This window comes from Diabrotica virgifera, chromosome 2 (assembly GCF_917563875.1).
Source record: "Diabrotica virgifera virgifera chromosome 2, PGI_DIABVI_V3a".
Classification (NCBI taxonomy): Eukaryota; Metazoa; Arthropoda; class Insecta; order Coleoptera; family Chrysomelidae; genus Diabrotica; species Diabrotica virgifera.
This window is the reverse complement of record NC_065444.1, coordinates 223,014,299-223,039,203: the sequence shown is the minus strand read 5'-3', so window position 1 is coordinate 223,039,203 and position 24,905 is coordinate 223,014,299. Positions and strand designations below refer to the sequence as shown.

Genomic DNA, 24,905 nt, shown 5'->3' with positions numbered 1-24,905 from the left:
TTTCGCAATTATTGCTATTTTGCAACAAGGGTGACTATTTTTTTAAATTTTAACCAATTCTGTATTGTAGGAAATTTAATTACGCAACTTTTATGTCAGTACAACTTTTCTCAGAAATGAATAGTTTTAAAGTTATAATCAAAAAACCAATAAAAAAATCGAATTTTTCCTTCATATTTTGACATTTTGATTATTTAAACAATGTTCCGGACCATTTTGAGAGGGACCACCTCTCAACGTCCATCTCAAAACAGATGCGCCCTGGACTAATAATGTATAATATACATAATATGTAAATATGTATAGTAATACTTACCTTTTGTACTGATTAATTTTTGTTTCAATTTAATTGGGGGAGGGGGGGCGATTGTAGTATTCACGGGGGCGATCATGGGAAAAAGGTTGGGATCCACTGCTTTAAATGATGACGCACGGGTAAAGAATCATGGACTCAAGTGTAAATGCATGAAACATTGGGATAATATGTTTTACACTTACCTCATAAAAATCACGAGGTACTAAACGATATACTCTTCCATCACCAATACGTCCAACTCGTCCTGCTCTCTGTTCACAATTGACTTGCGATCCCCATTCTAGTCTTAAACTCATATATTTCGTAATAGGGTCGATCGTCATACTTTTGGTCATGCAAAAGTCAATCACTAAAAAGTTTAAAATTACATGTCAAAAAAAAAATGTTAAAAAGTTTATTTACATCATAGGTTAAATGGGATTCTATTAGGAGTCTATTAGTACTTTGTACAAAATATATTAATAAATATCACTAGAGTTTTAATAAAAAGGACAGGAAAGAAGTACATCACAACAACAATCAAAACAACCAATACACTGAGATCTGTTATGTCCAAAACCAAACCTAACAACACACAAGAGTCATCAAAAAACTTCATTCATCTATAACCTGTAAATGTAACAATTTCTATGTGGGAGAATCCTCAAGACAACTAGATGTAAGGATAAACGAGCATGAAATGATATTTCAGTGTTTACTGAAGTAAACACAAATGATTTAATATTATATCATTTGTTAAATAAAATAAAAATGTATACCATTTTTATTCAGTTGCAATGCGAAGTTCGCTTAGTACAGAGAGCGCAAACCAGCACTCTAAATCGACTATCTTCGACTCTAATTGGAGTCATCATCAAGAGAGGCGTAGGTTTGCTGCTCTCTGCTTCAAGTGACCAAACTCCGAGAGCCTATCCCCGCATTGCAACTGACGTTTATGGAGTAGGTGTCTAGCGACATCTGGCAACTGAAAGTCAAAGTTTTCAACCTAATAGAAATATTAAAAATATTGAAAAATATTAAAAATATTCCTAAAAGATATTAAATTGAAAACTCATTGGACCATTTTCCTGGTAACACCTCCTATTTCTATTAGGTTGGAAACTTTGACTTTCAGTTGCCAGATGTCGCTAGACACCTACTCCATAAACGTCAGTTGCAATGCGGAGATGAGCTCTCGGAGTTTCGTCACTTGGGGCAGAGAGCAGCAAACCTACGCCTCTCTGATGATGACTCCAATTAGAGTCGAAAATAGTCGATTTAGAGTGTTGGTTTGCGCTCTCTGTACTAAGTGAAGGATAAGACACTTTTGCCTTCGCATTGCAACTGAATAAAAATGGTATACATTTTTATTTTAGTTTATATTAGATTTATAGTATGGTATAGTTAGACCCAAACCCAGACATCCAAAGTGAAAGTTATCCTCCAACACCAAATTGTTCTATATGGTCCACATAATGTTCAGAAAAAAGTCACACCATTTTGAGCGTCGGGTTTGGGGGGGGGGGGGAGAGGGGGAAGAAATCTGCAAATTCGTAGTTTTTTAAGTTTTTCGTCAATATTTCTAAAACTAAGCGGTTTAGCATGAACAACCCTCTACACAAAATTGTTCTACATTAAATTTGAAATAAAAAAGGCCCTATGCATAACCCTTCTAAAATGAACGGTTCCAAAGTTACGGAGGTAGTATAGTATAATTGGTCCAAAAAAAGGCCTAACCCAGACATCCAAAGTAAAAGTTTTCCTTCAACACCAAATTGTTCTATATGGTCCACATATTGTTCAGTAAAAGGTTACACCATTTTGAGAGTCCGGTTTGGGGGGGAGATGGGGGAGAAGTCGGTAAATTAGTAGTTTTTTTTTTTAAGTTTTTCGTCAATATTTCTAAAACTATGCTTTAGCGTAAGGAATGTTCTATAGAAAAATATTCTACATAAAATTTAAAACAAAAAAGGTTCTATACATAATTGTTATAAAATCAACGGTTCCAGAGTTACAGAGGGTGAAAAGTGGAGGTTTTCGATACTTTTTATATTTACCGATTTCTCTCCCCTCTCCCCCCCAAACCCGACGCTCAAAATGGTGTGACTTTTTTCTGAACATTATGTGGACCATATAGAACAATTTGGTGTTGGAAAATAACTTTCACTTTGGATGTCTGGGTTTTTGGTACAGTTATATCATAAATATTGCCCAAAAAATATAAAAAGTATCGAAAACTTCGACATTTCACCGTTCTTAACTCTGGAACCGTTGATTTTATAACAATTATGTATAGAACATATTTTGTTTTAAATTTCATGTACAACATTTTTGTATATAACATTGTTTACGATAAAGCATAGTTATAGAAATATTGACGAAAAACGTAAAAAAACTACTAATTTACCGGTTTCTCTCCCATCTCCCTCTCAAACCGGACGCTCAAAATGGTGTAACTTTTTACTGAACAATATGTGGACCATATAGAACATTTTGGTTTTGGAGGAAAACTTTTACTTTGGATGTTTTGTTTAGGCCATTTTTTGGACCAGTTATATAATACTACCTCCGTAACTTTGGAACCATTCATTTTAGAAAGATTATGCATAGGACCTTTTTTATTTCAAATTTAATGTAGAACAATTTTGTATAGAGGGTTGTTCATGCTAAACCGCATAGTTTTAGAAATATTGGCGAAAAACTTAAAAAACTACGAATTTACCGATTTCTCCCCCCTCTCCCCCCAAACCCGACGCTCAAAATGGTGTGACTTTTTTCTGGACATTGTGTGGACCATATAGAACAATTTGGTGTTGAAGGATAACTTTCACTTTGGATGTCTGGGTTATGCCATCTTTTGGATCAACTATACTATACTATTACTCCTTTGAGTAACATAGGTCCATTTTCCGTTGGAATTTACCAGCTGAACAGACGGGGTCGTGAATTGCAAGTTTTAGAATTCCCTCTTGTCTTCTTCGCTTCAGCATCCATCTGGCTTGCAATTTATAGAAGCCATGGAGGTTTTACCAGGAAAATGGTCCAATAAGTTTTCAATTAAATATCTTTTAGGAATATTTTTAATATTTTTAAATATTTCTAATATTCCTGTTAGGTTGAAAACTTTGACAGATGTCGCTAGACACCTACTCCATAAACGTCAGTTGCAATGCGGGGATAAGCTCTCGGAGTTTCTTCACTTGGAGCAGAGAGCAGCAAACCTACGCCTCTCTAATAATGACTCCAATAGGGAACTTGCACTAAAAATTTTTTTGCATAAAATTGTTAATTTATGTTTTAAAATGTTATATTCAAAATATTACGTCTTAACAATGAATAGTGTACGTACAACATCTAATCAAAGTTCCCCGTCTAAAATTTCCGTTTTAAACAACTTCAAAGGCGAGACCTGGGGTCTGACGTCACAGGCCACTCGTATCGTTTGCTCGTTCGGGGTGGGCTATTGCATTTAATGCAGTTTGCCCATAGATAAAATAATATAGTTGAAATATCTTGTTTTACTCTGTGGAAAAAATGATTTTTTCTGTGACAGGCAAAATATTAACATTGTATCTCTGTTGACATGTATCAAAAAGTTCTTTTTTATGAAATTACTTTTGTCTTTTCTTGTGTTGAAAAACAAAGAAGAAACAAGTAACTTAAAAATAAACAAAACTTTTAGTAATAAAAGTAAGAGTAACTAAAAAGTATTGGTGCTACTATAGTATGCGGTCTACAGTCGGGTTTCTACTATAGCTTGCGGTCTACCGAGGGATGCGGTGTAAGTATAAGCTGCGATGATAAGATATTAACTTGTAAAATTACAATAATGATTCTTCTTATTTATGCGTATTATTAACTTTGTAAAGAAGGATTTTGTTGGATATGTACACGTTCTATCGGTACGTCTGCTAATCACCATAATCTTTTCTCAGAAGGCTTTGAACATAATAATGAAAGGCTCCAGTAGGTACTAATAAACATTACAATAAAATATAATCTTTATTATAATGCAAATTACACCGTAATCTTTTCCAGGATATACAAAATCCTTCGATTAGAGGTAGGTAAATCAAACCCACAGGGTAAACCGAATACTATAATATAATGGTACCAAACTATTGTTATAAACGGTTTAAACATGCTTATTAATAACTCTTACTTATTTGCCTTGACACTTCGCATTTCTCCAATAGAATAGCTTTCACTACTTTTTATAAAAGTTGCCACGATGAAGACATAAGCGGTAGGTAAGTTAGTCAGATTGACCTTTTGAAAAACCCTCGTCCGTCATATTATGCGTTTTAAACTCTTTACAAAGTAGCACTCAACTTTATCAATTTCAGTTTAAAACTAAGCTGATTGGGGAACTACTTATTACAATATATAAGATGAACATAAATAATACCTAGGAATTTGCCATTAAAGACGATTAAAATGTAATATACCCGTGATACCTACCCTAATCGCGTTGTTTCCGACTAGCTAGCCCGGTTGACAGTGGCCTGTGACGTCGAACCAATAGAAGGACGTTCAAGAGCCTCCTAAGATATTTGAATTTTATGGCATTTTCAAAGCGTCGTAATTAGCGTACGGGTTAAAAATATTTGTTTTTTTCGCATGCAAGCGTTTTAAGATCATGTTACCTTATGTTTTTTAATATCATTTTAATATTTAAAAATTTATGCAAGTTCCCTATTGAATCGGTCATTTTGAAAAGGGACCATCTCCACTTTTTTGACATTTCCACTTTTCGTTGAATTTATATTTAATACACATAGAGACGTCTATTCCACATGAAAACGGCTCAACTTTCAATGTTATTACCATAAGCACAGCATACCCCGCAGACCAGTTCAGTTTGAAAAGGGGTCATCTAGAGATACCCATTTGAGATGACCCGTTTTCAAAATGAACATCATCTATTCATTTTAAAAACGGGTCATCTCTATTTAAAAAAAAAATGAAGGCACTCGTGGGAGTGCCGACAGAAGTGAAAACTTCTTATAGTATATAAATTACGAGCTCAATGCTTTTACCCCATCCTAAAAGAAGTGCTATACCTATATCATATACGATATACGCGATGCGTATGCCCTATGCTATTTATTTATACATACACATAATTTATATATGTACAAAATTTATTTCAGCGAAGTGATGACGGTCGCAAATTCCATACTTTTTCCCCATCCAAGAAGTGCACAACGTCCCTAAATAAATTTTCAATTCAAAAATTTATTTCGTCGAAGCGATAACGGTCGCTAATTTAATACTTCTTCCCATCCAAAAATTGCACAACGTCCCTAAAGAAGTTTTCACTTCAATACATATACGTACACAATTTATTTCGCCGAAGAGATGACGGTCGCGAAATAAATCGTTTTTCCCCATCCTAAAATAGGTTTTACATTTATTTTAAATTTAAATACGTCTATACAATTTATATACATACAAATAATATAAATAGCATAAGCGATGACGGTCGCGAATTCAATGCTTTTTCCCCTATCCAAAAATCGCACAACGTCCCTAAAGAAGTTTTCACTTCAAAAATTGAAGTTTCTAGGTCTTTTAAAATTTAAAAACATTTTTAAAATATTCATCAGCTTGTATTTAGCTGTTTAATGTGTGTAATAAACAATATTCACATTATAATGACTATTTTTTTCTTTTCATACCTGTTCATTTTAAAAACGGGTCATCTCTTTTAAAAAAAAATTGCGGTTTTTAGGTCTTTTCAAATCTAAAAAAATATTTTTAAATTATTTATCAGCTTGTATAGTGAATATTAAACCCAAAAAATACTTAAAACATTATTTTCCTAATAGTCTTAAAGATAAAAAGTTTTTGACCTCTCCTGTAAAATTTAAAAAAGTGGAGATGACCCCTTTTCAAAATGACTGATTCAATTAGAGTATCTCTGTACTAAGTGAAAGATAAGACCGTTTTGCCTTCGCAATGCAACTTAATAAAAATGGTATACATTTTTATTTTATTTTATATTAGTTTTACTCCTTTGAGTAACATAAGACCATTTTCCGTTGGAATTTACCAGCTGAACAGACGGGGTCGTGAATTGCAAGTTTTAGAATTCCCTCTTGTCTTCTTCGCTTCAGCATCCATCTGGCTTGCAATTTTTAGAAGCCATGGAGGTGTTACCAGGAAAATGGTCCAATAAGTTTTCAATTAAATATCTTTTAGGAATATTTTTAATATTTTTCAATATTTTTAATATTTCTATTAGGATGAAAACTTTGACTTTTATATCATTTGTGATTACTTTAGTTTTTCTGAACAAGATCTCAGAAAAATAGGAGTTTAGGACTGGAGAGAAAAACAATAGAGATGAATGAAGTAGAATAGTACTAGGCCTGGATCCCGCGTACCAAAAAACGTTTATCAATAGCAAACTGAAAATTTGTTAATAGCTTAACGGTGTCACTGGAACAGAGGAAGTTTTAATTGTGGAACGTGTCATCCTGACACGTTTATGATTGTGAAAACTAGCAGGTTGTTTTTAAGTTTATTCAATAGCAAACTTTATATGAAGAGTACAGGGGAAAAGCAAGGAATGTCACATTTTATACATATTGAGAAAAACACCAATAAAGGTTTAATACTTACGATATCTAAAACCACTTAGGAGATTCTTAGCAGAATTCTAGCAATTATTAGTCTATAATCTTTATACCGGGTGTCCACTTATATTTTCCCCCATTTTAACTGCCTATAACTTCTAAACGGCTTAAGATAGAAAAATGCGGTTTTCGCTGAAATGTTTTATTTTAGTAAAAGTTTTGTCTGAATGTATTGGATTTTTTATATCACTTTCAAATACGAAAAAAAATGGCGGATTTTTGTAAAAAAACATCGTTGACTTTTTTTTAATGGAACACCCAGTATATTTTTTTGTAGATTGAAAGAAAGGTCATTTATCTATCCAGCGATATAAAGTTTTTCAAAATCGGTTGTCAAATCACTGAGTAATTAATTTTTAAAATGAGCGGTGCAACGTGGATATCACATACCTAAATAACATAACTAAGCAAAATGATATTATGTTATGTGATTTCCACATTACATCTCTCATTTTAAAAATTATTTGCTCAGTCATAGGATAGGTAAATGACCGTTTTTTCAAGCTACAAAAAAATATACTGGGTGTTTTAATAAAAAAAGTCAACAACGTTTTTTTTTTCAAAAATACGCCATTTTTTATTTAAAAGCGATACAAAAATGGCTATTTACATAAATATTTGAAAAAACGGTCATTTACTTATCTAACGATATAAAACTTTTTTAAATCGGTTGTCAAATGACTGAGCAATTAATTTTTAAAATGAGAGATGCAATGTGGTTGTAATGTCAATTTAGACCAGTAAGGATCTGTTTTTAGGTGGATGTGAGAGGTGGCATTCAGATTTTTGCGGATGAAGTTAGGTGATAACTTCGTTAATAATAATTGATTTATGCTCCTTCTCAAATATGCCCAGAACATTAATAAAAAAAATAAAATATTTAAAAATTTCAAAAAATTTCGTTTTTTTTTTTTCTATTTTTTTGCTTATAACTTTAAAACGATTCATTTTGGAACAAAGTCGTATAGGAATAAAACAAAGATAATTAAATTTTCTATCAGATGCGATTGATTAAAAATGTCTTAATTTATCATCCTTGCTGCAAAATAGCAATAAATACAAAATAAGGGGGCAAAACAAGCCTGTCTTTATTCAATGATTTTCCATCACTTAGGTTACACTTGGAACTTTCCTAATTTGCTTAGAAAATTTTTGTAATGTGCTAAAATCGTACACCAAATTTCATTAAAATTGACTTACTAGATTTTGAATAATAATTTTGCAATCTAAACTTTTTTTAAAAAATTAAAATTTTTTAAAATTTTGCACAACAAAAACTAGAACATACAAAGATTTGTCAATTTTTTGACATACAAAGAAGCACTCCACCTATCTAATGCACTTTACAGAATTGAAATCGGATTGTTTAAGCAGCCTCAGCAATGTTTTAAAATTATAAACAATTTTTTGGCTTATAAACAAATTAGTCCTGTGGCCAGGAGGGGGTGCTACGGGCTCCTTTATTTAGATGGACTTACCCAAGATTTTTATGTATTTTTTGACCCGTAGAACACGATTTTTTTGGGTAACAGTTGATCCGGATGTCGATAAGATTGTTATAAACAAAGAACTTGAGGAATCACATAACATCGATTTCTCGCAAAATAAAACATTTGTTTGTATTTCTTGGGTAATTCTAAGCAAAAATGTTCTTACAAGTTTTTTCGTAGAATGCATAGTTTTCGAGATAACCGCAGTGAAACTTTCAAAAATTCGAAAAATTGCAATTTTTGAACGCGAATAACTTTTGATTAAAATATAAAATAGCAATTCTGCTGACAGCATTTGAAAGTTTAAGTCAAATTATACCGGTTTTAATTATTTGCATTGCTAAAAATTAATTTTTTTATTATTAAACAAAGCTATTTGTTTATAAGCCAAAAAATTGTTTATAAGTTTAAAACATTGCTGAGGCCCCTTAAATAATCCGATTTTAATTCTGTAAAGTGTATTAGATAGGTAGAGCACCTCTATATATGTAAAAAAATTAGACAACGTCTAAATGGTCTACTTTTTGTTCAGAAAGATTTTAAAAAATTTGAACTTTTTTAAAAACATTTAGATTGCAAATTTATTATGCAAAATCTATTAGGTCCATTTTAATGAAATTTGGTACACGATTTAAGTATGTTACAAAGAATTTCCTAAGCGAATTACTAAGGTTCTAAGTGCCACCAAAGCGGTTAAAAACATTGAATAACAACAGGCGTATTTTGCCCCCTTATTTTGTATTTATTGCTATATTGCAAAAAAGGTAATACGTTAAGACATTTTTGACCAGCCGTATATCATACAAAATTCAATTATCTTTATTTTATTTCGTTACGACTTTGTTCCAAAACGAATAGTTTTAAAGTTATAAGCAAAGAAAACAGAAAAAAATCGACGTTTTTCGAAATTTTTAAATATTTTAATTTTTTTATTAATGTTCCGGGCATATTTGAGAAGGATCATAAGTCAATTATTATTACTGAAGGTGTCACCTAACTTTATCTGCAAAAATCTAAATGCCATCTCTCACATCCAAAAATACCTATACGTTTTTTCACAGATCCTTACTGGTCTAATTTGCTTAGTTATGTTATTTAGGTATGTGATATCCACGTTGCACCTCCCATTTTAAAAATTAATTACTCAGTGATTTGACAACCGATTTTAAAAAACTTTATATCGCTGGATAGGTGAATGACCTTTCTTTCAATTTATAAAAAAATATACTGGGTGTTCCATTAAAAAAAAGTCAACAACGTTTTTTTAAAAAATCCGCCATTTTTCTTTTTGTATTTGAAAGTGATATAAAAAATTCAATCCATTCAGACAAAACTTTTACTAAAATAAAACATTTCAGCGAAAACCGCATATTTCTACCTTGAGCCGTTTAGAAGTTATAGGCAGTTAAAATGGGGGAAAATATAAGTGGACACCCGGTATAATATTAATTTATATTAACTTATTAATTTAATAATGCAACAAAAAACTGCTAACATTCCTTATTTTTGTCCAGTGACGTGCGGACAATCATGGTCCTTCGCCTGGATACAAATTCTTAAAAAACTTATATAGATTGATCCTTCTGGTTATTGTTCTGAATCGATAGTCTAGTCGATAGTACTCAGTTTTTGCTACCACATGTCGAGAAAAGCAAAAATTCATGAAAAAGTGACATTCCTTGTTTTTCCCCTGTACTCTTCATATAATATATGAAAAAATGTTTGTCCGTCAGATATGTTGGGCATTTTAATAAGTCCGACACGTAGAACATGTCAAATGACAGGAATTATGTTGGCGGTAAATAGCAGTCTGATTTTTACATGAGAGTTTAATGAAAGGGTAACAAATAAATTGGAAGTTCTGTCGGACAAAATACATGTGACTTTTCGTGGTCTGACCGTTCGAAATTTTTAACCTGTTCCACAATTAAAACTTCCCCTGTTCCAGTGTTTCCGTACATTAAAGTTTGTCCGACTAGACACCGTTAAGCTATTAACAAATTTTCAGCTTGCTTTTAATAAACTTTTTTGGTACGCGGGATTCAGGCCTATACATCAATTCAGCAGACCAGACACAGACAATATGTACATTTTTCAAATGTAATGATTTATTTGTATTTTAGCCTAAGCTTGTTAAATATACATTACAGCCCTAGGCCTGTTGGCCAAATATATGGAAAACTATTCATATTTTGAGCAATTAAGACCTTTCTTATAAAGTTGAAGAAGCTTTATTTATTAAATAAGTACGATTTATATTAATCAGTGACAAAAAGTTATCACTAAACCTTATATTCAATATGGTGTATGTGTTACAGGCCAAACCCGATTTCAGGACAAGCTAGTTTGGCCTAGGCCATGCTGAATATTATCCTACAAGAGCGGAAGAATGGCCAGTGACAACAATAATACGAAATAAAATACGAACAGTTGAATTGGAGTTTATGAGAACGTGTCTACAAATTACCAGGTAGGATAGAATAAGAACAGAGGAAATATGAAACAGAATAGAAGTAGAATGCTCAATTACAAAAAAGTTGTGGTAGTAAAAGTAGAGCCCTGAAATGGTACGGGCATGTACAAAGAATGCCGGAGCACAGGTGGCCGAAAAGATAACTGAACCGGGACCCGCGGGGAGGAAGACGGAGAGAAAGACCTACTGTGGGATGGAAAACTCACAGGAAAAGCTATAACAGATAGAGATCTCAGAGATGGCGACTGGGAGAATAGAGTGCTATGGAAGACGAAAACGGCAAACTCATAATGGGAAAAAGCCAAGAAGAAGAAAGTAATTCAGCGAATTAGTACGGCTTAATAGAAATAATACATTGAATAAAATACTTTGTTCTTGGAAAAATAATAATTTTAAAATTATAATTATTCGTAACAAACAAACAATAATATTGAGTTATATTCGCGGTCGGACGGACAGACAGCCTAGGTCAAATTTCTCACCTTTAGTACCATCCTTGGATTATAAGCTTTCATTTAACACATCATTTGTCATTCTACCTGGTATAATGACGGAGGAGTTGAGTTCACGGACAGACAGACGGACGGACAGACGGACGTGGATAATTCAACGTTTTCACATTTTTTTTTAAATTGGTGAAAACAATATTAATTCGTACTCGATTTTATTCGTAAGTGTGCCTTTTCTTTTAATTTTTGGAGAAAACCTCATCCTTTTATTTATTATTTTTTATATTATTTAATTATACAAGAACATATTGATTTATAGCATGTATCAATATCCTCATTCGATGTATCATATGATACAATATATCGAAATATAATTTTTTTTTGCCATCCCTGTTGGGACGTGATTTGGGAATTCCCCGCATGTAAAAGTCCTTACATGTTCGCTAAATTACTTTCGACTCGGCTAAATTGGTTTAGACTAGGGTGTACTAGTTTATTATGAAGTGTGAGTCTTTATTATACAGTAGAACCTCGGTTAACCGATTTCTGGTTAACCGAGATTCCGGGTTAACCGAGGCCATCCTAATATGAATTTTATAAATTTTAAAGAGAAAGTATCACGTCCAAATAAACAAGCGATGTAAAGCGCCTTAACTTACCGCAATATATATGCGTATATATAAAATGCGTTTTATACCAAAACAATGTGTTGAATAAATTAGAAATACAAAAAAATAAATGTCTTCGACTTTGTCTTGGATATTTGAAGTCTACACCAGTTAATATAATGGAAGTTGAGGTGATAGAACCACCCCTGGAATTTCGACGACAGTTTTTAAGTGATAAATTCATTACTAGAACCATAGGAAAAAATACAAACTATCTGCAGGATATACATAAGTTATCAATTTTAGATCTAACTCATAAATATTGGACAAAGAAAAAATGTTCCCTTCTTGTAGGTAGTTAGTTGAAAATATCTCAATACCGAAGTACTTTCTATACTTATGAAAATCAATTGTCACCTATGTATTCCCATGTATTAGAAGAACTTTTCTCAAAACAAATTCATACTTTTTTTATGGATATTAATTTAAATCCAGCCATTTTTCAATCATTTATACTTCATAAATGGCCACATTATCAGTTTTACTATACAGATGGATCCAAAGTACAAAACAAAGTAGGATGTGCAATAATCAATATTCAAAGTGGATTTAAAAAATTATTCAAATTGCCTTGTGAATCATCGATATACACCGCTGAAATGATAGCGATACTTTTTGCTTTAAGACACATATTTAGTAACTAACCCTATAGCTGCATAATATTTACAGACAGTAAGAGTGTCGTTGATAGACTAACTAACGTACATAAGTCCCAACAACTCAATCATATAGAACTGGAAATTATAACTCTTTATAATAAAATTGTAAATGTAGGAAAAAACATCATTATATCATGGATAAAGAGACACGCAGGCATTAGAGGTAACGAAATAGTAGACAGGCTAGCCAAATCCGCCCTAGAAATAGGCGAAGAACTTCCCATGAACTTATGGTTCTTTTCATGAGGATTTTTCAGTGCGTCACAAATGATAGAAAAAAAGGTAAATCCGTGATAATATACATTTATAACATTTATTCTAACATGACATTTTAGTTAAATCTGACAGTTGTCAAATTTTATTTGCAATTGGGCATAAAAACAAATCAATTGTCTGTATTGCATTTATAAAATGGTATTTTCTTTGATTTATATAGTCTTATAAATTGTACAGATTATATTCGTAGATATATTATATAATTAGTAAATAATTTTTTTTCTATTATAGCGCCATCTATCGACCACTAGAATAATCACCGAACTAGAATAATTACCAAAGTAATCACCGACGTGCCTTTTTTTCTGTCATATACAATTTAATGCGTTAGAAAAAAATCGAAAAACTGTGACGCACTGAAAAATGCTCATGAGAAAAAGCATACTACCCATTTCGGATATTGATGTTATTAGTAGAAGACACCAAAAAGAAAATTGGCAAAGGCATTATCGAAACACGAGAACTGGTAGTAATTACAAACAAATGCGGCCTGAAATTCCCATAAAAAGATGGTTTCATTCCGTATCAAATCGCCATTTCATAAGAGTTGTAGATTTCATAGATTGAGATGTAATCATGCTCTTACCTCCCTTCATATGTACAGTTTGGGTCTCACAGAGTCACCTAACTGTGAGTGTGGAAAAGAAGGTGATCTACTACATATTCTCCTCGAATGTTCACATCAATCAGTAAATATAAACAAATTTTATGATAATCTTAATATATTAAAAATTCCACTTCCACTTCCACTTAAACATAGCTTTAAAGATTATCTTAGACAAAACGCACAAATTATATCGATTTGTTAGATTGCATATGGTACATTCCATGTCAAATCACTCACTACAAAAACTTTTGGGTCTCTGTTAAAAATTTGTTAAAAATAACTTCAAGCTGAAGTATTTTAGCCCGAAGAGTCTTCTTTTTTTTTCTCAAAATATCATTTTTTCCAATTTTACAGTGATTTGGTATTTATTTAAACAAATTTGTGCGTTATATCATAAAGTATCAATAAAAAAATATTTTTTTAAAAGAAGGGACTCAAAAGTGTCATTATAAGGCATTATAACAAGTTATTTTGATTCAAAAACAAGTTTTTGATCAAATTTTAGTGTAGAAAACGTTAAAATACCGTTTTTTACATCTCTCTCCATTCCCAAAGTACATCATCTTCGATTTAGCTGAAAATTTGCCCGCATATAGCAAAAACACAGGACTTTAAGTGGTTAAAAGGATTTTTATAGTTTTACAATACAAAAAAAGTTACATGTAATAATATCAGACATAAAAGTATATAGATCAGTCGGGATAGCATTTGACCTTACATGCTGAGCTGCCCAAAATTTTATTTTTCTAATCTTTAGGGGGGTCAATAGTAGTTAAATTTAAAACCGCGAATGAATTCCGCCGTTACGTTAGCCGCCACCTTGATTTTAAAGGAGAGCCGTTCTTGTTCAATATCTCTGCCATTTTCAACTTTTCGACAAAAAATGTAAGCACTGAAATTGTTGAAAATACGATTTCCTATAATTTCTTCTATCAAAAATTTTTTTGTGCTGTCTATATTTTCCGAGTTAAGGGGGAAAATAGTGACAGTTAGAGCATAATTATTGAATTATCTCGTGTATTATTAGTTTTACAATAAAAATGTACCTAGCTATACAAAAATGGAGAGAATTAAATTTTATACAATTTTGATCTGTATCATTTTTTTGCCAAAATCAATATTTAAGGTAGTACGTATGCGGTAAAGGCGCGAGCGTAAGACCTGATTGGTTTTATAGCAGTTGTTTTTGTTCAATATCTCCGCCATTTTCAACTTTTCTATAAAAATGTTAGAAACTGAAATCGTTCCAAATAAATCGTATTTACAACTACTATTACAATTTTTTTTAACAATTTTTGTAATGAGTTCGACATTTTGCGAGTTAATTGTACTTACAGTAGACGCCTATATTTTTGACTCACATTATTGCATATAATTTTTTTTGTATTGTGAAACTGTAAAAATCCTTTTATAGTCGATTCGCTAATCTGAGACACAACTGTCTACACTACAATCACAATAAAGATGCACTAGAAATAAACAAGCACGACGAGCACTCCCAAAATATTCAACGTGTTTTGGTTTGTTTATTTCTATATGGTGCTTTTTTATTGTGACTGTAATGTAGACAGTTGTGTCTCAGATTAGCGAATCGACTATAACCAGTTAAAGTCCTGTGTTTTGGCTGTAAGTGACAAATTTTTAGCTAAATCGAAGATGATATATTTTGGGAATGGAGGAAAATGTAGTTTAACGTTTTGTACACTAAAATGCCTTATAATGACTATGTTGAGTCCCTTCTATTAAAACATTTTTTCCACTGATACTCTATGATAAAATATACAAATTTGTATAACTAAATACCAAGTCACTATAAAATCGCTAAAAATAATATTTTGAGAAAAAAGAAGACTGTTCGGGCTTAAATGCTTTAGCTCGAGCAAAATTGAGTGGTTTGAAATGGAATCACCCATATACAGGGTGTTGGTAAATAAGTATGAAACACTTTAAGGGGTAATTTACATTAAAAAATAATGACAGTTTGCTCTATAAACATCTGTCCGCAAATGCTTCGTTTCCAAGATACGGGGTGTTGAAATTTTTATTTCAAACTGCCAGTTTATTTATGGCTCTACGGCCGGTTGAGCTATGCAAATGAAATGTGGTGGGTTTTAAGAGGTGGTTATTGCGCATTTTTCGACATACAGTTAAGAATTTTGTATTTATCATTGGCGCGCATACAAGTAATAGTCAATAAAAGTAATAGCATACAAGTAATTTTTTTAAAGAAAAAAATAGTACGCCACTGAGATATTTCAAATTAAAAATTAAAAATTCCATGTTTAATTTTTGATAAAAAACCTTTCTTGTCTTTTTTTCATATGGAGCCCGTTTTTATGCAGAAAAATAAAACATCTTGACGCGTATTTTTCATTTCTTAATAGTCCAGGGCGCATCTGTTTTGAGATGGACGTTGAGAGGTGACTCAAATTTTTTTGCAGAAATTGCTTAAAAATAACTCAAATAATAATATTTGAGTTATCCTCCCACTAAAAATGGTCCGGAACATTGTTTAAATAATCAAAATGTCAAAATATGAAGGAAAAATTCGATTTTTTTTATTGGTTTTTTGATTATAACTTAAAAACTACTCATTTCCGAGAAAAGTTGTACTGACATAAAAGTTGCGTAATTAAATTTCCTACAATATAGAATTAATTAAAAATTTAAAAAATAGTCACCCTTGTTGCAAAATAGCAATTTTTACGAAAAGAACCATACAAAAACAAGTATTCGCATTTTACGTTTTTCAACCATTTATGCTACACTTAGGACCTTCATATTTTACCCAGAAAAACTTTATGATATAGTAAAACAACACTGTAAATTTCATTAAGATCGGTTCAATAGATTTTGAAAAATATATTTTGCAATCCAGCTTTCGCAAAAAAATTCATTTTTTTAAAATGTTTCAGGACTGAAAATAAAGCAGATAGCAAGTTGAATTTTTTTGCTCATAGAAGTGTACTGTACCTTTCATTTGCAATTTGCAAAATTAAAATCGATTAACTACCACGGCGTCAGGAAATTTTTTAAATAAACATTAATTTTTGGTGCTACGCGCAGGTCAGCGGTGTTCGATTCACACAAGTTGATTTCCACCAAAATTTCTTCTAATCTTTATCTAATATATTATTTTCGTACTCTATATTTTGTTGTATTTTAATATTTTAATTCCACAAAAATCAAACTAATTTTATTATGGTTTGTGAAATATTGTTTAAACAATTGCATATGTTTAAAAATAATAACCTTTTATTCTCTAAGTTAAAATATATGAACAAAGAAAGTTTTTGCTAAAAAAAGTTTTATTTCAAAGGATAGAGTACGTGTTTTTATTTTGCAATAAACAAATTTATTTAATTATATCGAAATGTAAAAAAAATTAAAATGTATCAATAATTATCAAAGGTCATTGGAATGCCCAATCAGAGCAAACTATCCGCTGTCCTGCGCGTAGCACCAATAATTAATGTTTATTTAAAAAATTCCTGACGCCGGCCGTGGTAGTTAATTGATTTTAGTTTTGCAAATTGCACATGAAAGGTACAGTACACTTCTATACGCAAAAAAATTTCAACTTGCTATCTGCTTTATTTTCAGTCCTGTAACATTTTGAAAAAATGATTTTTTTTTGCGAAAGCTGGATTGCAAAATTTATTTTGCAAAATCTATTGAACCGATCTTAATGAAATTTGCAGTATTGTTTTACTGTATCATACAGTTTTTCTGGGTGAAATATGAAGGTCCTAAGTGTAGCATAAATGGTTGAAAAACGTAAAATGCAAATACTTGTTTTTGTATGGTTTTTTCGCAATTATTGCTATTTTGCAACAAGGGTGACTATTTTTTAAATTTTTAACCAATTCTATATTGTAGGAAATTTAATTACGCAACTTTTATGTCAACTTTTCTTGGAAATGAATACTTACCTTTTTGAGGGGGAGGATAACTCAAATATTATTATTTGAGTTATTTTCAAGCAATTTCTGCAAACAAATTTGAGTCAGCTCTCAACGTCCAAATGTACTAATACAGGGTGCGCCAAACCTCTGGTCTTCTTTGATTACGGCTAAACTATGAGATATACAAAAAAATGTTTATAACAAAACTAATGTGTATCAAAGAGGTCTATAATTTAAAATTATTTTTAATTATACAGGGTGAGTCAGAACGACGGTATGAACCAAAGTTGTATTTTTTTAAATGGAACACCCTGTATATTAAATCATTTTTGAATATATTATTTAAAAATATGAAAAATTTGTATAAGGTCTTATAGGCCTAAAGTTAATAATTTTCGAAATATTTACATTTTTATTGAAAAAAATGGTAATATTTATAGGGTTGTGGATTATGTTTCCAAGGAAATAAAAATTTAGGTGATAGGTCAAAGTTTTTAAAATATAGTGTTATTTTTAAATAATTTAATATTTTTTACTTTTAGCCATAAAATATACAGTGTGATCACTATTTGCAAATACAAAATTTTCTCATTTTTTTTAAATGGGACACCCTGTATATTAGTTTTGCGTTTTGTAGTAAATATTACAACCTTTCTTTTGGTATAAGGTTGTATGTACCTAGCATGTTTCGTTTTGTAGATATTTTAAAAAAACTATAGATTTTACGTGTTTGCGGATTTTTTATTTAATTTTTTTTTGCAAAAAAATAATTATAATCTGGTTTTAGAAACATACACTAAAATATAAAATATGAAAATAAAAACGTAATTAAAGATTAAAATAAATCGTATGCTAGTACAACTCAATTGAATTTAATAACTTTAAATTATTTTACAAAAAATATTTTACCATATTAATGAATGCATAAAATAGTTACTAAATTAAATAAACAACCAAATTTTAAATCAACCATAGTAATTTTTCTACTACAGCAACTTTCCTGTACCAAATTAATTGTTAGTTAAATTGTATTTAGTTAAACTTTTAAATTTACTTACATACATCTTGAGAATATAAAAATTATTATAAAGTATGCTTTGAAACAAATGAATGTTAAATGTATCATCCAAATTATTTATTAATATAAATAGTATTTACTGGTGTCACAAAAACTGGTAATACTTTTGTAGTTGAAATTTTTGTAACAATTTTTTATATTTTAAATTTTAATTTTTTAACCGAAAAATGTTTGGATATGACATTTGTTTTGGGCGAAACCATTAGAAATTATTACCAGCTTTTGTGACACGAGTAGGTACATAAATACTATTTACTTCTTAATATACTTCCATAACGTTCATTTGTTTCAAAGCATACTTTATACGTTCTCAAGATGTAGGTAAATTAAAAAGTTATTAACTGATCTTACTCGTAAATACAATATAACTAACAATTAATTTGGTACAGGAAAGTTGCTGCGGTAGAAGAATTACTACGATTGATTTAAAATTTGGTTGTTTATTTAATTTAGTAACTAATTCATGTATTCATTAATAAGGTAAAATATTTTTTGTAAAATAATTTAAAGTTATTAAATTCAATTGAATTGTACTAGCATACGATTTATTTTAATCTTTAATTACGTTTTTATTTTCATATTTTATATTTTAGTGTATGTTTCTAAAACCAGATTATAATTATTTTTTTTGCAAAAAAATTTTTAAATAAAAAATCCGCAAAAACGTAAAATCTAGAGTTTTTTTAAAATATCTACAAAACGAAACATGCTAGGTACATACAACCTTATACCAAAAGAAAGGTTGTAATATTTACTACCAAACGCAAAACTAATATACAGGGTGTCCCATTTAAAAAAAATGAGAAAATTTTGTATTTGCAAATAGTGATCACACTGTATATTTTATGGCTAAAAGTAAAAAATATTAAATTATTTAAAAATAACACTATATTTTAAAAACTTTGACCTATCACCTAAATTTTTATTTCCTTGGAAACATAATCCACAACCCTATAAATATTACCATTTTTCTCAATAAAAATGTAAATATTTTGAAAATTATTAACTTTAGGCCTATAAGACCTTATACAAATTTTTCATATTTTTAAATAATATATTCAAAAATGATTTAATATACAGGGTGTTCCATTTAAAAAAATACAACTTTGGTTCATACCGTCGTTCTGACTCACCCTGTATAATTGAAAATAATTTTAAATTATAGACCTCTTTGATACACATTAGTTTTGTTATAAACATTTTTTTGTATATCTCATAGTTTAGCCGTAATCAAAGAAGACCAGAGGTTTGGCGCACCCTGTATTTTTACAGAAGCGCCCTGGTCTATAATACATTATCAAGAACTATCCAATATAATAATAGTAAACTAGAACAATAACAGAAAATATTACTAATAAGATTTTAACTAGATGCAAAGCTGCAAGAAATGTTTAAAATTATCTCCTTTACAGGTAACAGAAGAATTTTATATTCATCATTGGCGCGCGTACGGGTATTGGTCTGAATTTTTTTAAGAAAAAAAAAATTCTAATTATAAAAAATTTTTTTTTATTCTCAAAAAAAATAGTACGCCTCTGAGATATGTCAAACTAAAAATCATTTTTAAATTACTCGTTCAATTTACGACAAAAATCTTTCTCGCCTTTTTTTCATGAGGCGCCGTTTTTGTACAAAAAAATAAAACATCTTAACGCTTACAAAGTATTTCAGGTAGTTTCCATATGCATAGAAACTTAGTTGAAATACTTTGTGAACGTTAAGATGTTTTATATTTTTAAATAATATAAACGGCGCGGCGCTGCATATGAAAAAAAGGCAAGAAAGATTTTTTGTCGTAAATTGAACTAGCAATTCAAAAATGATTTTTAATTTGACATATCTCAGTGGCGTACTATTTTTTTCTTAAAAAAAATTCAGACCATTACCCGTATGCGCGCCAATGATGAATATAAAATTCTTCTGTTACCTGTAAAGGAGATCATTTTAAACATTTCTTAAAGCTTTGCACCTAGTTAAAATCTTATTAGTAATATTTTCTGTTATTGTTCTAGTTTACTATTATTATATTGGATAGTTCTTGATAATGTATTAAGAAATGAAAAATACGCGTCAAGGTGTTTTATTTTTCTGCATAAAAACGGTGCACCATATGAAAAAGGCAAGAAAGTTTTTTTATCATAAAATAGACGTGGAATTTAAAAATAATTTTTAATTCGAAATATCTCAGTGGCGTACTATTTTTTTTTCTTTAAAAAATTCAGACCATTACCCGTAGGCGCGCCAATGATGAATACAAAATTCTTAATTGTATGTCAAAAAATGCGCAATAACTACCTCCTAAAACTCACCAAATTTCATTTTCATAGCTTAACCGGACTTAGAGCAATAAATAAATTGGCAGTTTGAAATTTCAACACCCCGAATCTCGGAAACGAAGCATTTGCGGACATACGTTTATATAGCAAAGCGGCTCTATTTTTTCATGTAGAATTAGCCCTTAAAGTTTTTCATACTTATTTACTAACACCCTGTATATTTCTTTTGAACTACTATTTAAAAAAAAACGAAAAAAACATACCATAATAAGAATCTGGAACTGTGATGGAACTCTCCGCAATATTGGTCGATAAAATTACTTTCCTGAATCCTTTTTTCGTGGGTAAGAAAGCTTTGGCAAGTTCGTCATTGGGTAGGGATGAATGTAGAGGTATTATATCCCATTTTATACGATTGGGATTCTGCCTCTGGGCATAAGTTTCAGAATGTTCACGAAGATATTTATGCGCCTCCTCGATCTCGTAAATACCGGGCAAAAATACCAAAATACTTCCGATTATAAGCTCGTTGGTATATTTATCTTTAAAATCAAATCGATCGATCAATGATACTAAGCAAGTAAAAACTTTCCAGAGACCTTCTGAAATTTCTGGTTTATCTATATCGAAAGTTGGAAACTGCAAAGGAAAAAAAATGGTTTAATTTTAACAGTTGAAAACTCTGATCTGCTTGTTTTTATTATTAAACAACTAATGTTACGGTAACTAGCTGCTTAATCCTGCGTACTTATACTACACTTTTAGAATACATTTTAACCAAGTGTCTTTAGTACCCAATGATGTAGATTTGATTCCTACTACAAAATCAGTAAGTATCGCAAAGCAGGCGTTGCGAAGGCAGTGACAAAGTTGTAATCTGTCTAATACAACTTCCTTACACTTATGACCGGTTTGCATATTTACAAATGATCCTATACTACAGCACCAGAGTGCTGAAATCGGTTAGCCTTTGAAATACACTATTCCGCTATAAACCCTCATTGATTTCGGCACCTATTAAATTATAAGACATCTATTAAATTTTGGTGTCTAAGTTTTTATTGCAATTAATATTATTGTAAGTATTGTATATTTCAATTTATTGTATTCAAATAGAAATTTCGAAACTGCAATATAGTATAAGAGCTGTGAGACATTTTTGAGTAGGTATTTTAGGCAACCTGAAAATTTTTCAGGTGACTCTTCTATGATAGCCTAATACAAAAATGCCGGTCTGGCTGGAGGGTAGCGGTTATTTTCCCCAAAAATCCCCCCCAAATTTAAAAAAAGAGTAAAAATTTTTTTACAAAAAAATATCATTGATATGACTTGAAAGTAAATTTAAATATTCAAATATAAAGAAAATAAACAGACAAGGCGATTTGAGGGCGATTTTAACTCTGCAAGATACTTGCATGGACGCCCCAGGATTATTTTCAGGGGGTGCATCTGAACTTCAGAAGATTTCATCTGAATCTGTACATACTATTAATGAGTATAAAATATACAATTATACATGCATACCTATGTACATTCCTTCCGGACAGGGAGGTGCAATTGTTATTTTGGCAGGGTATTTTTTAATTTTAAATATAAATATTCTAAAAAAGACACGTTTTTTTTGGTGACATTATCCAATTGCCATGTGATCAAACAAATTACGCGTGCATATAAATGAAACCACTATAGGTAAGCAGCAGTGTGAGAAAGAGCTTATACCGATAGCTGTTTGCGTCCTCTGTTGTAGCTGAGCGAGTCCGTTCGCTCGAGAAAAATCACATAACCTGGCGATATCCATGTTGTTGTTTCTCGAAACGTTAGAGTAATTATTATATATTATAGTTTTTCAAGTAACTTTTTCTTAATTAAAGAAAAATAATACGTACTATACAATAGATTTTGCAAATATGATAGAAAAAGACAAATTTATTATTATAAATATATAGGTAGAAAAGTATAAAACTATAAACTAAATTAATTCTGTGTCCGAATCTTGTACTTCTTCTTCAAATTTCTAATTGGAGCTTAAATGTTCAATCTCGTCTTCTTCGTCAGACTCTCCTCGAGACTCAGATTCCTCTTCTACATGATCTGTAAATACTTGTAATATGTATTTAGAATTAATTAAAAATAATCTGTGATTAATTAATTAAGTTGCTACGTATTCTCTGTCCTTTTATACAGAGTCGAAGCCTGGACAATCACGGGCGCATCTGAAGAAAGACTTGCCATTGTTGAGATGTGGTGTTATCGAATAATGTAAAAAATATCATGCACACAACACTTAACACACAGGGAAACATTAAGAAAGATGAAAAAGGCAAAATAAGAAATACTCAACACTATGAAGGAAAGAAAAATGAGCTAAAATAAATATACATTCTCTTCTTCTTCATCAGACTCCCCTCGATACTTAGATTCTTCTACCTGATCTGTAAATAGTTGTAATATGTATTTAGAATTAATGAAAAATTAATTAGTGGTTAATTGATTGAGTTGCTACGTATTCTTACTTATATAACCAATGCTTAATACTTTTCCTTATATAACCAATCACATCACGTTTTTTATTTCTTAGTATATGACCAAAGTAGCTCATGTTTCTTTCCTTCATAGTGTTGAGTATTTCTTTTGCCTTTTTCATCTTTCTTAATGTTTCCGTGTTTGTTACGTATTCGATAACTCCACATCTCAACAACGGTAAGTCTTTCTTCAGATGAGCATGTGATTGTCCAGGCTTCGACTCCGTATAAAAGGACGGAGAATACGTAGCAACTAAACTAATTAATGATACAACTATTTACAGATCATGTAGAAGAGGAATCTGAGTCTCGAGGGGAGTCTGACGAAGAGGAAGAGAATGAATATTAAGGCTCAGATGAGGAGTTTGAAGAAGAAGTACAAGACTCGGCCACAGAAATAATTTAGTTTATAGTTTTATACTTTTCTACCTATATATTTATAATAATAAATTTGTCTTTTTCTATCATATTTGAAAAGTCTATTGTAAAATACGTATTATTTTTCTTTAATTAAGAAAAAGTTACTTAAAAAACTATAATATATAATAATTACTCTAACGTTTCGAGAAACAACAACATGGATATGGCCAGGTTATGTGATTTTTCTCCTGCGAACGGACTCGCTCAGCTACAACAGAGGACGCAAACAGCTATCGGTATACGATCTTTCTCACACTGCTGCTGACCTATAGCGCTTTTCATTTATATTCACGCGTAATTTTTTTGATCACCTGACAATTGGAAAATTTCACCAAAAAAAAACCTGTCTTTTTTAGAATATTTATTTTTATTATTAAAAAATACCCTGTCAAATAACAATTGCACCTCCCTGTCCGGAAGGAATGTACATACATAGCTATGCATGTATAGTTGTATATTATATACTTCTTAATAGTATGTACAGATTCAGATGAAATCTTCTGAAGCAGATGCATCCCCTGAAAATAATCCTGGGGCGCCCATGCAAGTATCTTGCAGAGTTAAAATCGCCCTTAAATCGCATGGCCTGTTTATTTTCTTTATATTTGAATATATAAATTTACTTTAAAGTCACGTCAATGATATTTTTTGTAATAACAATTTTTACCCTTTTGTTTAACTTTGGGGGGGATTTTTGGGGAAAATAACCGCTACCCTCCAGCCAGACCGGCATTTTTGTATTAGGCTATCATGGAATAGTCAGCTGAAAAATTTTCAGGTTGCCTAAAATACCTACTCAAAAATGTCTCACAGCTCTTGGACCAATAAGCCTAGCATACTTAAGAATGTAACTTTTTGACCCTAACCCGAGAAACAAATAAAACAAATATTAAAAAAACGCCAATAAATAAAAAACAAATAAATATGTTTTATTTTTATTTATTTAGAAGTACAGATATAATTACTCGTATACAGTGCGTCCATAAAATAACGCATAAATTCATTATTAACTAAATAAACAACATTATTAGAAATTACCAAAACACTATAAAAATACAATCGACTAATAAATTTTAATCGTCGAATAACTATGCATTGATTTATTTGTTGTTGGTGAAACCGGCCCTTACTTGTTAAGGGGGTAAG

General features: G+C 30.8%; 1 protein-coding gene across 2 annotated transcripts in view; it reads right to left on the bottom strand.

The window, feature by feature from the left end:
- Window positions 1–24,905, bottom strand: part of LOC126880408 (probable ATP-dependent RNA helicase spindle-E) — a 383,599-nt gene that overhangs the window by 307,933 nt on the left and 50,761 nt on the right. For both annotated transcript variants that reach the window (XM_050644249.1, XM_050644250.1), the window contains exons 7-8: window positions 21,081–21,456; window positions 499–665 (exon numbers count right to left, since the gene is read on the bottom strand). In XM_050644249.1, the coding sequence (XP_050500206.1) occupies window positions 499–665; window positions 21,081–21,456 (543 nt within the window). The remainder of the gene's footprint in view (window positions 1–498; window positions 666–21,080; window positions 21,457–24,905) is intronic.